General features: G+C 44.3%; 2 protein-coding genes across 2 annotated transcripts in view; one reads left to right on the forward strand and one right to left on the reverse strand.

Moving 5' to 3' along the window:
- Window positions 1-5,694, forward strand: part of LOC143293161 (uncharacterized) — a 212,381-nt gene extending 206,687 nt beyond the window's left edge. The window contains exons 74-75 of the mRNA XM_076604084.1: window positions 801-1,021; window positions 2,707-5,694. Coding sequence (XP_076460199.1) covers window positions 801-1,021; window positions 2,707-2,735 — 250 coding nt within the window. The 3' untranslated portion in view covers window positions 2,736-5,694. The remainder of the gene's footprint in view (window positions 1-800; window positions 1,022-2,706) is intronic.
- A 6,460-nt stretch (window positions 5,695-12,154) lies between these two features.
- The window catches only part of LOC143292356 (transmembrane protein 26-like), a 34,360-nt gene continuing 31,381 nt past the window's right edge, over window positions 12,155-15,133 (reverse strand). The window contains exon 3 of the mRNA XM_076602551.1: window positions 12,155-13,403. Within this exon, the coding sequence (XP_076458666.1) occupies window positions 12,582-13,403 (822 nt within the window). The 3' untranslated portion in view covers window positions 12,155-12,581. The remainder of the gene's footprint in view (window positions 13,404-15,133) is intronic.

Below are 15,133 nucleotides of genomic sequence, written 5' to 3' on the forward strand. Positions count from 1 at the left end.
TGAGGAAGATGGTGTCATACCACCCTTCCTTACGGCAGCTGTGCTGAGGAAGATGGTGTCATACCACCCTTCCTTACGGCAGCTGTGCTGAGGAAGATGGTGTCAAACCACCCTTCCTTACGGTAGCTGTGCTGAGGAAGATGGTGTCATACCACCCTTCCTTCCGGCAGCTGTGCTGAGGAAGATGATGTCATACCACCCTTCCTTACGGCAGCTGTGCTGAGGAAGATGGTGTCATTCCACCCTTCCTTACGGCAGCTGTGCTGAGGAAGATGGTGTCATACCACCCTTCCTTACGGCAGCTGTGCTGAGGAAGATGGTGTCATACCACCCTTCCTTACGGCAGCTGTGCTGAGGAAGATGGTGTCATACCACCCTTCCTTGCGGCAGCTGTGCTGAGGAAGATGGTGTCAAACCATCCACACGTACAAGTAGATTCAACGCTTTATTGGGACTTCTGATGGGTTTTTTTGATCGTGTATCCAGAATCGCAGAACCTATACCAACGAATGTTACCTTCTTCTAATTGTCTCTTCATCTGTCTGTCTTGTCTGTTCGTCTGTCTTGTCTGTTTGTCTGTCTGTCTTGTCGTCTGTCTGTCTTGTCTGTTCGTCTGTCTGTCTTGTCTGTCCGTCTGTCTTGTCTGTCCCCAAAGGCCAGCTAGCCCCTAAGGCTGCAGCACTAAGAGCCAGTGCAATTTTGCCTTCTAGTCTGAGAGTCATTGTCCTAAAAAAGACTAAGCCTTGTCTTGTACCTCTCCCCCTCCCCCCCTCCCCCCTCACCCCCCGCCCCCCTTACAGAAAACGACAGCGGAACAAAGCGCCCTTCCCACACGAAACGTCCGACGAGCGAGCCAGCATCGCCACCCGTATGTCCACCCGGGGCTTTGACGACTTCGGGGCTGCAGGGCCGGCCTACAGCAGCAAGGGACACCCGCCCTTCCCGGGCCCCGCCAACCCCAGGATGATGCTCCCTGCACAGACCCAGCAGGTGTTTGAACACACCACCTACACCATGAGTGGTGAGTCACAGCACGGGGAGACATGGTGCTGGTTTGTGCTGCGTTGTATTGTATTGTGTTGTGCTGTATTGTATTGTGTTGTGTTGTATTGTGTTGTGTTGTGCTGTATTGTGTTGTGTTGTGTTGTGTTGTATTGTGTTGTGTTGTGTTGTATTGTGTTGTGTTGTGCTGTATTGTGTTGTGTTGTGTTGTGTTGTATTGTGTTGTGTTGTGCTGTATTGTGTTGTGTTGTGCTGTATTGTGTTGTGTTGTGCTGTATTGTGTTGTGTTGTGTTGTATTGTGTTGTGTTGTGCTGTATTGTGTTGTGTTGTGCTGTATTGTGTTGTGTTGTGCTGTATTGTGTTGTGTTGTGTTGTATTGTATTGCGCTGCATTGTATTGTGTTGTGTTGTATCGTAGTGTTGTGCTTTACTGTATTGTGTTGTGCTGTATTGTGTTGTGTTGTATTGTATTGTGTTGTGTTGTATTATATTGTATTGCGTTGTATTATATTGTGTTGTGTTGTATTGTGTTGTGCTGTATTGTATTGTGTTGTGTTGTGCTGTATTGTGTTGTGTTGTGCTGTATTGTATTGTGTTGTATTGTGCTGTGCTGTATTGTATAGTATTGTATTGCATTGTGTTGAGTTGCATTGTGTTATATTGCATCGTACTGCATTGTACTGCATTGTATTGTATTGAATTGCATTTCATTATATTGCACTGTGTTGTATTGCATTGTGTTGTATTTTGTTGCATTGTATTGTTTTGTTTTGTGTTGTGTTGTGTTGTGTTGTATCACACTATGTATGAAATTCGGGTGACAGGAGTGGTCTGTTTGACAGGGGATGGCGGGGGGGGGATGGGAGGGGTGCTTAGTGAGTATAGCCAGGGAAGTATTTATTGTATCGTATTACAGTTTGTCACAACATATTTCTTTTGTGTGAAATTTGGGCTGCCCCAAATTCGAGGGGGACACCCCCAACTTAAACTATTTAAAAAACATATATATATATATATATATATATATATATATATATATATATATATATATATATATATATATATAAGAATTTGGCAATATCGTCGCCGACTGATAATGGCGTGTACATTCTGCACTGACACGCTCGTGATACTGATCACCCTGAAGTCATTGTCAGCGGTCAGTGTCCGTGACTCCCCTACCCATCGTGATACTGATCACCCTGAAGTCATTGTCAGCGGTCAGTGTCCGTGACTCCCCTACCCATCGTGATACTGATCACCCTGAAGTCATTGTCAGCGGTCAGTGTCCGTGACTCCCTAACAATCGTGATGAGAAGGCTAACCACTGTGAGTGATGAATGTGATGACGTTTCACTGACAGCGAAATTTGATGCACAATCATAAATGATGTTACATGTCTGTCTGAGTGTGTATGTGTGCATGCCTGAAATCTGATTGAATGACACAGGAAACGAATGATGAGCGCCCAGTGGCAGCCGTCAGTTGGCTCTACCCGGGTAGCAGCCTGTTGTGCAAATGACTCTGTGTTCGTAAAGCGCTTAGAGCTTGGTCTCCGACCGAGGACAGGCACTATGTTAGTATCCATATCAATCAATCAGTCAATCAATGACATGGACGTTTCACTGACAGCGAAATTTGATGTACCATCATGAATTATATCATTTGCTGTAATTATGTCAATCCTTTTTTTTCATTTTGCAGATGGAGACCCAGCAGTGTACAAGGCATGACTACCAGCCAGCCCCCCACAGCCCTGTTGATCATTTCCACATCGAGTTTCTTGCACCTTTCTCCTACACACCTCTGTCTCCAGCATACAATTCAAAGTTTATTTCTAGCGGTAGTATTGATGACAATATGGTTAGCTCTCTCTCTCTCTCTCTCTGTCTCTCTCTCTCTCTCTCTCTCTCTCTGTCTCTCTTGTTCGTAAAACCACCAGTCGGAAGGTGAGGAGTCATTGGCATATTTCCACTCAGACGTTTTGATGGACACACGAGGACCCCGAGTTCTGTCAGCGAAGTCGTGTGAATTATTTCCCCTGTTGTTCTTTCTTTGATGACCCGATCTGACTTCAGTTCAGACTGAGAATTCCACAACTCGGCCTACCATTTAAGAGGCAGATGAGATTTTATTGCACCAATGTTCAAAGGCGTAGGAAATTGTTGTGGTGTTGATGAATCATTCACCCACCCTGGCAAACCACATGTCCTCGACACCCTAATCACAGCGCTAGTGAAGTGACAGCTAGAGTGGTGCCTGCAGTCAGAGTAAGGATCCGTTGAGATGGACAGACAGTGAGCATTGTGAGAGAGATACTGAGCACAACAGTAACGTGTTGGATGCAGGGCCCACACAACAGTAACGTGTTGGATGCAGGGCCCACACAACAGTAACGTGTTGGATGCAGGGCCCACACAACAGTAACGTGATGGATGCAGGGCCCACACAACAGTAACGTGATGGATGCAGGGCCCACACAACAGTAACGTGTTGGATGCAGGGCCCACACAACAGTCTCTCATTTCAGCTGTCTCTGTATCTCTAGCTGTCTCTGTATCTCTGTCTCTGTATCTCTAGCTGTCTCTGTATCTCTGTCTCTGTATCTCTAGCTGTCTCTGTATCTCTAGCTGTCTCTGTCTCTCTAGCTGTCTCTCTAGCTGTCTCTGTATCTCTAGCTGTCTCTGTATCTCTAGCTGTATCTCTAGCTGTCTCTGTCTGTCTCTGTATCTCTAGCTGTATCTCTAGCTGTCTCTGTATCTCTAGCTGTATCTCTATCTGTCTCTGTATCTCTAGCTGTCTCTGTATCTCTAGCTGTCTCTCTAGCTGTCTCTGTATCTCTAGCTGTCTCTGTATCTCTAGCTGTATCTCTAGCTGTCTCTGTATCTCTAGCTGTATCTCTAGCTGTCTCTGTATCTCTAGCTGTCTCTGTATCTCTAGCTGTATCTCTGTCTGTCTCTGTATCTCTAGCTGTATCTCTAGCTGTCTCTGTATCTCTAGCTGTATCTCTAGCTGTCTCTGTATCTCTAGCTGTATCTCTAGCTGTCTCTGTATCTCTAGCTGTATCTCTATCTGTCTCTGTATCTCTAGCTGTCTCTGTATCTCTAGCTGTCTCTGTATCTCTGTCCCCTCAGTGGATGTCGTCACAGCGACGAGGGTACAACTATTATTATATGTTTAACTTTTTTTTAAACGAAAATGAGAATAGATCAAGGCGTGTAGAACGGTTGTGGTTCATAAGACAACAAAACCAAAACACATCAAAACGTGGGGAAGGCGTGTGATCCAGAGGGAATAAGCATGAGCGGGTTGTGGTCGGAAAGTTTATGTTGTCCATCACTGTGCTACTGAATCAGGAAGTGTAACAAATACTTGAGAAAAAAAAAAGAAATAAAAAAGTGGGGGCTGGGGGAGATCATCGCTTGGTGTAATCTGAATAAATATTCCATTGCCTTATGTTATGTATGCATGTTATATATACATATAATGTTGTTACACTTCATTGTAGAAGATGTTATTCAGTGGGACGACAGCACTCTTTTTCTCCTTGATGGAGGCGGTCTGATGTTGTCGTTACTCTGTATTTTTTGCCGGGGAGGGGGTTTGGGGGGGGAGGGACGCTCGTTCTGTGTCCCCCCGGATGTTTGGCAGTCCTGTTTCCGTCGTGTGTTTGCCGTCAGTGTTGGGTTGTCATGTTGATGCCATGTTTGACTGATACAGTGTGCATAGAACTTAATTACTGGTGTGTTTTCAACCACTTGGTGCTGGGTCATGTCTGTCTGGTTGTGTTTACCGTAAACAAGATCAAAACTGCGTTTGATATGAAATGTGTACTTATGAATGAGGAAAAAAAAAGTCATGCATGGGTGCGCTCGCACCGCTCACCCACGCACGCACGGACGCGTGCGAGCACACACACACACACACACACACACACACACACACACCGGCACACACGCGCGCTCGCGCGCGCGCGCACTGCCATACACTTAACTGTTTAGTTTGGATAACGGTGACAGCTTCAATACTAAATACCTGTGAGATATAAAAACTGATGGTGGTGCCCTGGTTAAATCGTGTGTTAGAATGAAGCGTTCTACCCTTTTATTTTTTTTCATGGGTAACCCTATGTTCTACAGTGTGACGGAACTGAATGGTGGTTGTGTATACTTTTTAAACCCAGAAACACGTGTAATGTAATCATACTTGTGTCTATTTTTGTATCAGAAACTGTTTGACTTGATCATGATATAGGCGTCCATATTGATGAACAGGGCAGTTTTAGGTAAAGAAAAAATATTACTGTCATGTATTACTGTAAACATTTAAAGGATCCTAAAATGGTACTACAAAAGTTAATTTGGCATTAAATGGTCACAAAAAAGGTATCCATACATAACAGAATATAAAAAAATATACCATAATGCTCGCAGTATCACAATATTTGCAATGGCAGTGTTTTAACACTGGAGAAACCCAAATCCACAAGCATTTGGACTTCATATCATTGGATGCTGATTTTCTCCAGCTCTTGGTATAGGCAAGGGTGGTTGATAACACTGCAGTGTGCTTTGAAAGCCTGACTCCATCGATATGTGTCTGCCTGATGTGTGTTTGAATTAATATTGTTTGTTTTGCTTGTTCATGTCTAGACTTTTCTATGCAACTTATTCCAATATTAAAGTTATTTTGATACTGTCGCTGACTTGCCTTTTGTGTTGTGGTGAAACACGCACATACACTCTCTCTCTCTCTCTCTCTGTCTCTCTCTCTCTCACTCTCTGTCTCTCTCTCTCTCTCTCAGTCACGCACGTGTCTCCACATAGATGCTAATCCACACATTGCGTGTACAGGCGAAGAGTTAACAAAAATGTGGGGGGAGGAGGGGGGGTGTTGTTATTTTTTTGGTGTTGTTTTGGGGGGATTTTTTTTGCGCCATGACAGTATTAAATACATTTCGTCCATTGTTGTTTACAGCATTGAAATACGTACTTTTTTAAGTCCGACATTTTTCGATCTTACTGGAAAAAATCTTTTCAATTTTCCCATTGTTAAAGGTTATAACGCCCATAAAAGGTTTGACTGTTCATGTAATCATTTCAGAACCCTCTTGACGAACTTTGTCGAAATTGCATACAGATGCATTACCCGGCGATCTCAATCACATCGAAGCTTGTTAATCGTATTGTATTATATCGTGTTTTAATGTAGTGCAGTGCAGTGTAGTGTAGTGCATTACTCTTTTGCCACAACATATATCTCTCTGTGAAATTCAAGCTGCTCTCCCCTGGGAGAGCACGTCGCTACAGTGCAGTCACCCTTTTTTATCCTTTTTTCCCTGCACATGTATTGCTTTCCTATCAAAGTGGAACTTTTTTCCCTGCACATGTATTGCTTTCCTATCAAAGTGGAACTTTTTTCCCTGCCTGAACATGTATTGCTTTCCTATCAAAGTGGAACTTTTTTCCCTGCCTGCACATGTATTGCTTTCCTATCAAAGTGGAACTTTTTTCCCTGCCTGAACATGTGTTTGCTTTCCTATCAAAGTGGAACTTTTTTCCCTGCCTGAACATGTGTTGCTTTCCTATCAAAGTGGAACTTTTTTCCCTGCCTGAACATGTATTTGCATTCCTATCAAAGTGGAACTTTTTTCCCTGCCTGCATATGTGTTTGCTTTCCTATCAAAGTGGAACTTTTTTCCCTGCCTGCATATGTGTTTGCTTTCCTATCAAAGTGGAACTTTTTTCCCTGCCTGCATATGTGTTTGCTTTCCTATCAAAGTGGAACTTTTTTCCCTGCCTGAACATGTATTTGCTTTCCTATCAAAGTGGAACTTTTTTCCCTGCCTGAACATGTATTTGCTTTCCTATCAAAGTGGAACTTTTTTCCCTGCCTGAACATGTGTTTGCTTTCCTATCAAAGTGGAACTTTTTTCCCTGCCTGAACATGTGTTTGCTTTCCTATCAAAGTGGAACTTTTTTCCCTGCCTGAACATGTGTTTGCTTTCCTATCAAAGTGGAACTTTTTTCCCTGCCTGAACATGTGTTTGCTTTCCTATCAAAGTGGAACTTTTTTCCCTGCCTGAACATGTATTTGCTTTCCTATCAAAGTGGAACTTTTTTCCCTGCCTGAACATGTATTTGCTTTCCTATCAAAGTGGAACTTTTTTCCCTGCCTGAACATGTATTTGCTTTCCTATCAAAGTGGAACTTTTTTCCCTGCCTGAACATGTATTTGCTTTCCTATCAAAGTGGAACTTTTTTCCCTGCCTGAACATGTATTTGCTTTCCTATCAAAGTGGAACTTTTTTCCCTGCCTGAACATGTGTTGCTTTCCTATCAAAGTGGAACTTTGTTCCCTGCCTGAACATGTATTTGCTTTCCTATCAAAGTGGAACTTTTTTCCCTGCCTGAACATGTATTTGCTTTCCTATCAAAGTGGAACTTTTTTCCCTGCCTGAACATGTATTTGCTTTCCTATCAAAGTGGAACTTTTTTCCCTGCCTGAACATGTATTTGCTTTCCTGTCAACGTGGAACTTTTTTCCCTGCCTGAACATGTTGTTGTCAAGTGGAACTTTTTTCCCTGCCTGAACATGTGTTTGCTTTCCTATCAAAGTGGAACTTTTTTCCCTGCCTGCACATGTGTTTGCTTTCCTGTCAACGTGGAGCTTTTTTCCCTGCCTGAACATGTATTTGCTTTCCTGTCAACGTGGAGCTTTTTTCCCTGCCTGAACATGTATTTGCTTTCCTATCAAAGTGGAACTTTTTTCCCTGCTTGAACATGTATTTGCTTTCCTATCAAAGTGGAACTTTGTTCCCTGCCTGAACATGTATTTGCTTTCCTATCAAAGTGGAACTTTTTTCCCTGCTTGAACATGTATTTGCTTTCCTATCAAAGTGGAACTTTTTTCCCTGCCTGAACATGTATTGCTTTCCTATCAAAGTGGAACTTTTTTCCCTGCCTGCACATGTATTGCTTTCCTATCAAAGTGGAACTTTTTTTTCTGCCTGAACATGTGTTGCTTTCCTATCAAAGTGGAACTTTTTTTTCTGCCTGAACATGTGTTTGCTTTCCTATCAAAGTGGAACTTTTTTTTTCTGCCTGCACATGTGTTGCTTTCCTATCAAAGTGGAACTTTTTTCCCTGCCTGAACATGTATTTGCTTTCCTGTCAACGTGGAGCTTTTTTCCCTGCCTGAACATGTATTTGCTTTCCTATCAAAGTGGAACTTTTTTCCCTGCCTGAACATGTATTTGCTTTCCTATCAAAGTGGAGCTTTTTTCCCTGCCTGAACATGTATTTGCTTTCCTATCAAAGTGGAACTTTTTTCCCTGCCTGAACATGTATTTGCTTTCCTATCAAAGTGGAACTTTTTTCCCTGCCTGAACATGTATTTGCTTTCCTATCAAAGTGGAACTTTTTTTTTCTGCCTGAACATGTATTTGCTTTCCTATCAAAGTGGACCTTTTTTTTTCTGCCTGAACATGTATTTGCTTTTCTATCAAAGTGGAACTTTTTTTTTCTGCCTGAACATGTATTTGCTTTCCTATCAAAGTGGAGCTTTTTTCCCTGCCTGAACATGTGTTTGCTTTCCTATCAAAGTGGAACTTTTTTTTTCTGCCTGAACATGTATTTGCTTTCCTATCAAAGTGGAACTTTTTTACCTGCCTGAACATGTATTTGCTTTCCTATCAAAGTGGAACTTTTTTCCCTGCTTGAACATGTATTTGCTTTCCTATCAAAGTGGAACTTTTTTCCCTGCCTGAACACGTATTTGCTTTCCTATCAAAGTGGAACTTTTTTCCCTGCCTGAACATGTATTTGCTTTCCTATCAAAGTGGAACTTTTTTCCCTGCCTGAACATGTATTTGCTTTCCTATCAAAGTGGAACTTTTTTTCTGCCTGCACATGTGTTTGCTTTCCTATCAAAGTGGAACTTTTTTTCTGCCTACAGATGTGTTTGCTTTCCTATCAGAGTGGAACTTTCTACAGAATTTTGCCAGGAACAACCCTTCTGTTGCCCTTTTTTTACGAGCGTCAAATGTACACTACACACCGCATGACCTCGGTTTATCGTCTCATAATGACTAGCGTCCAGACCACCCTCAAGGTCCAGTGGAGGGGAAGAAAATGCTGACGAATGATGTCGTGGGGTCAGATTCTCTCGTCGTCCAAACGTAGGCAGGCAGGACACTGACACGTGGCGACACACACTGGTCGTCATAGTCATCAACTGAGGTTCAAAGACTGTTAGGAAAAAGTGAACGTGCGTGCGTTCACGTCGATGTCCGTAGTGCCCTCCAAATGATGACCTCACCTGTGGACTGTGTTGCTGATGACCTCACCTGTGGACTGTGTTGCTGATGACCTCACCTGTGGGTGTGTTGCTGATGACCTCAACTGTGGGTGTGTTGCTGATGACCTGATGGATGTGTTGCTGATGACCTCACCTGTGGGTGTGTTGCTGATGACCTCACCTGTGGGTGTGTTGCTGATGACCTGATGACCTCACCTGTGGGTGTGTTGCTGATGACCTCACCTGTGGGTGTGTTGCTGATGACCTCCCCTGTGGGTGTGTTGCTGATGACCTGATGACCTCACCTGTGGGTGTGTTGCTGATGACCTCACCTATGGGTGTGTTGCTGATGACCTCACCTGTGGGTGTGTTGCTGATGACCTGATGACCTCACCTGTGGGTGTGTTGCTGATGACCTCACCTGTGGGTGTGTTGCTGATGACCTCACCTATGGGTGTGTTGCTGATGACCTCACCTGTGGGTGTGTTGCTGATGACCTGATGACCTCACCTGTGGGTGTGTTGCTGATGACCTCACCTGTGGGTGTGTTGCTAGAAGTGGAAGGTGCCACAGCCGGGTGCAGCCATCAGGCAGTGAAGTCACTGTAGCTGTGTGCTGGGCTCAGCAACACTCGGCGAAAAAAAAAAGAAAAAAAAAAAGGAAAATCGCACATTCGCCACTATTTTCTCGGCAGGATTTAATTGTAAAATCCCCTTCCCCGACATGTCAGGTACCCATTCAACACCTGGGTGCAGTGAGAATAATCGGAGTAAAGTCCTTCCCCAAAGACACGTCACCATGCCGAAACGGGACCTGGAACCCTGATCACTGATGATCACGATGGGTGTTGGATCAGAAGTCTCTAAATCGTCATCGTCATCTTCGTCACTGAGGGAGAAGTTTAATTTTGAAGACTCCTCTCTCTCTCTCTCTCTCTCTCTCTCTCTCTCACATATTTATACCCTGCTTTCACTTATACATTTCTTATTTTCATTTGTGTGTGTTTCGTTTCTTGACTGTTTTCTCGTGAGGGCTAGGTGTAAATACAAAAGGCAGTCGTGTCCACTGCCCTCATGAAATAAAAATTCCATTCGTCGACGACTATTGGAGTTTAACGACCTATTGGCGTCTACACCCTTAAGGTCAAGTTTGTTCGGTTGGAGTTGTTTATTTTCGTTTCGTTTCGTTTCTCTTCTATCTTATCAATGTCCCTTACACACACACATTGTCAAACATACATACATGCGCGGCAGGCTGTACATTTCATCAGTTTATTATATTTAAACATATCTTAACATGTAATACACGCAAACCATTATCTCCTTTTTAATTTTTTTTTTCCACAACCTGCTTTCAGCGGCCTTCGAAGGCCTTTGATTGTCAGTTGTAGGAAGGGAAAGCATTCTCTCTTTTCCTGCTGCAGTCAGCAACAAGGTTACTCCCCTTTCAGACAAAATGCAAGACACTTGATTCGAAACCATTGGCTGTGAGCAGAATAACTATATAGGTAACACTGTCCTTCAATACTTTCAGAGAACGTGAAGTACTGTTTTTTCTTCACCATCTCCAGTGGAATGAACTCGAAATCAGGTTATACACAAAACTTGCATTTAAAGTTGAAAAAAAAAACACCTGCTTACACTAGACATCCAGTTCCATGATTCTGCATAAATAACTGAGAAAACTATAGTTACAGGATATAATCTAACTGAAAGTCCAAATCTGAGTAACGAGAGAGGAAGGGAGAGCGATCGAGCGAGAGAGAGAGAGAGAGAGAGAGAGAGAGAGAGAGAGAGAATCAATGTTGAATGAATAAGTCTTTAAAACGAAAACATAAAGTGAGTTGTACACCAGAGATGAACAAGACGTTTTCATTTCAGTCAAAGCGACAAATCAACAACAAGCAAAAGGTGAGTGTAAAAAGAGAAGAAGTGTGTACACGAATAATGTCAAGTAGATCAAACTTTCCACACAGCAAAGTGAACCTATGTGTAACTAACTGATGAACAAACCAACCAGCTAATTCACAGGCCGTCGGCAAAAACAAGGATGTACAACCCAAAAGTTCTTTTCTCCAACATAAATGTTTTGTTTGCAGATGCAGTAGTTCCATCGGCAGAAGCAGTAGCAGTGGTAGTAGTGGTGGTGGCAGTAATGGTATGAGTAATAGCAATGATAATAATAAACAAACAGTTACAGCAGCAGCGGTGATCATTTCTCATTCACAACCTAATGTCGAAAAATACTGGCAATAAAGTGAATCTTCAAACACCACACCCAAACTACCCATCCTCTTCAGTCCCAAACTGCACAGACACACACACCAACACCCCTCCTTGTCCCATCCATCTTCACACACACACACACACACACACACACACCCCTCCTTGTCACATCCATCTTCACACACACACACACACACACACACACACACACACACACACACACACACACACACACACACACACCGCCTCAAGGCAAGATGAGTGTTCAGCAGTGCCAAAGAAAACGAGACGGAAGACTGGAGGGAACAGACACAAGTGTCAAAGGACAACAGACGGCCTGGGAAGAAAGGAGAAGCAATCAGTGATGTGACAATGTTCACGATGGTTCACTCCACGTCATGTGCAGGATAGAGACGGGACGAAAACAAACGAGTAAACGTTGGTTGTGTTAAATGAACAGTTGCAGGGGGTGAGGGACATGGGGGCTGGGGGGGGGGGGGGGGGATTCCTCGGCGAAGGAACAGCTGGGAGTGTCAGATCAGCACTGTCCAACAAACCACTTGGGACGGAAAGTTGGTGTTCCGTTCATGTGCATAGTCATGACGATCTCTGATGCTGTAGTCCATGTTCAGATGTCGGTGGTGTTGGTGTCCATGTTCAGATGTCGGAGATGGTGGTGTCCATGTTCAGATGTCGGTGGTGTTGGTGTCCATGTTCAGATGTCGGAGATGGTGGTGTCCATGTTCAGATGTCGGTGATGTTGGTGTCCATGTTCAGATGTTGGTGTCCATGTTCAGATGTCGGTGGTGTTGGTGTCCATGTTCAGATGTTGGTGGTGTTGGTGTCCATGTTCAGATGTCGGTGATGTTGGTGTCCATGTTCAGATGTCGGTGGTGTTGGTGTCCATGTTCAGATGTTGGTGTCCATGTTCAGATGTTGGTGTCCATGTTCAGATGTCGGTGGTGTTGGTGTCCATGTTCAGATGTCGGTGATGTTGGTGTCCATGTTCAGATGTCGGAGGTGTTGGTGTCCATGTTCAGATGTTGGTGTCCATGTTCAGATGTCGGAGATGGTGGTGTCCATGTTCAGATGTCGGAGATGGTGGTGTCCATGTTCAGATGTCGGAGCGGCAGTACGGGGGTTGTGGAAGCTGGCTCCGCCCCCACCTTGCCGCTCCTTCGCGAGCTGGGCAGCAGTTGTCTGTCCCTTGTCCATCCTCCTCTCTTTCTCCTCCTCCTCGTCCTCCTCCTCCTCCTTGTCACTGGCGCTGCACTTGTAGAGAAAGATGACGACGAGGCGGTAGAGCACGAGGCAGATGACCAGCAGGTTCTTGCAGATGAAGAAGATGATGGAGTACGTAAGGAGGTCGTACCTCACCAACGTGTAAATGCGGACGGCAGCGTAAGGACCGTCCTGCACCAGAATGCTGAACATCAGGCTCCAGATCTCCGTGGCGAAAATGATCTCCAACATGCTTCGTTTCTTCTTCTTCTTTTGATCGCCGCCACGCCTGCCGCCTTCTCTGCCCTCGCTGCTGGTGGTGGTGGTGGTGGTGCGGGGGTCGTGGGTGACCTGGGCCTTGCGGGAGCTCCTGGTGGACGTCAGCACCATGACGAACTGCAGCAGGCTGAGGGACCACACGGCCAGAATGGTGTAGGTCAGGATCCGGTCCTTGCGCACCTCTGTCTCGTCGAACAGCTCGAACAGCTCCATGTTGTCGGAGGCGATGCCCATGAAGACGAAGAGCAGCTGTGACAGCTCGTGGCGCGTGATGTCCCCGCGGGGGAGGAGCCAGCGACACAGCACGAGGAGGAAGAGCAGGGCTTGCTCCATCACCGACACCCACACCTCTGGCTCTAGCTTGATGGGCACCGTCAGCTGAAACCGGCACACAGTGGATGAAATGGATGCATGAGTGAGTGAGTGAGTGAATGAATTTCTATTTTCTGAGGATAATAGATCTTGCATTTATGTTTGTTTTGGTTTTGGTTTTTGTTGTTGTTGTTTATTTGTTGTTGTTGTTTTTAGCCAACCCTCCAAAATAAACAAATAATAACAACAACAACAAGAACAACAACAACAACAACAATGAAAACAACAATAACAACAACAACAACAACAACAAGAAAAGCGAGAAGTGAACCAACAGGAGAAATCTGAAGAAAAACGTATATTATACTGATGGCGAAAGGAAGAACGACTGGAGACAGAAATGGACTGATGTAGCTACAGAAATGGACTGATGTAGCTACAGAAATGGACAGATGTAGATCCAGAAATGGACTGATGTAGCTATGGACTGATGTAGATACAGAAATGGACTGATGTAGCTATGGACTGATGTAGATACAGAAATGGACTGATGTAGCTATGGACTGATGTAGCTACAGAAATGGACTGATGTAGATACAGAAATGGACTGATGTAGCTACAGAAATGGACTGATGTAGATACAGAAATGGACTGATGTAGCTATGGACTGATGTAGATACAGAAATGGACTGATGTAGCTATGGACTGATGTAGCTACAGAAATGGACCGATGCAGCTACAGAAATGGACTGATGTAGCTATGGACTGATGCAGCTACAGATGTAGCTACAGAAGTGGACTGATGTAGCTATGGACTGATGTAGCTACAGAAATGGACTGATGTAGCTACAGAAATGGACAGATGTAGCTACAGAAATGGACTGATGTAGCTACAGATGTAGCTACAGAAATGGACTGATGTAGCTATGGACTGATGTAGCTACAGAAATGGACTGATGCAGCTACAGATGTAGCTACAGAAATGGACTGATGTAGCTATGGACTGATGTAGCTACAGAAATGGACAGATGTAGCTACAGAAATGGACAGATGTAACTACAGAAATGGACTGATGTAGCTACAGAAATGGACTGATGTAGCTACAGAAATGGACTGATGCAGCTAGCTATATAGACAGACAGAACGATAGACAGACAGACAAACAGACAGGCAGACAGAAAGAGACAGACAGACAGACAACACACCAAGCTGGGACTGTGTGCCCTGACTGTCAAACGCAGGTCCAGAAATAAAGCAACCACCCTGCAGACTGTTGCACCGATCCTCAGCACGGCTGGGTTTCTAGAGCTATCGTAGCTAGTCTAGCGTTAAGAATGTTCATCCGTCTCATTTAAGTGTATCCCTTACGCTGATTGTAGTGTCTAAATGCATGTAACACACGTCCATTTTACATTTACATAGCAATGAGAGTGGTTTACATGGAAAGGTGCTGTATAAATCATATCACTTTATGTATTGCCAGTAGTAGTAGTAGTAAAAATGATTCCGTGGATTAAGGGACCTGCTCTAAGCCAAACAAACTCGATGCTGTTTAGATGGCTTACGCAATTCAGCTAAGCCATCAGCTCCACTACAGTGTGTTTCATTTCATCCACTTCAGTCCAGCCACAACAGAGTGAAGGAGGAACAACATGGTCTCTGGGCTCACCTGGCTGAAAAGATAAAGTCAAGAACTGTTGAGAATCACTGGAGCAGACTGTGTTTGGCATGTGGGTGGGGGGGGGGGCGGGGCAGAGAGCAAGAGCTGACAGGTTCATTACATCATTTTCCATTCG

Source organism: Babylonia areolata, chromosome 18 (assembly GCF_041734735.1).
Source record: "Babylonia areolata isolate BAREFJ2019XMU chromosome 18, ASM4173473v1, whole genome shotgun sequence".
NCBI classification, from domain to species: domain Eukaryota; kingdom Metazoa; phylum Mollusca; class Gastropoda; order Neogastropoda; family Buccinidae; genus Babylonia; species Babylonia areolata.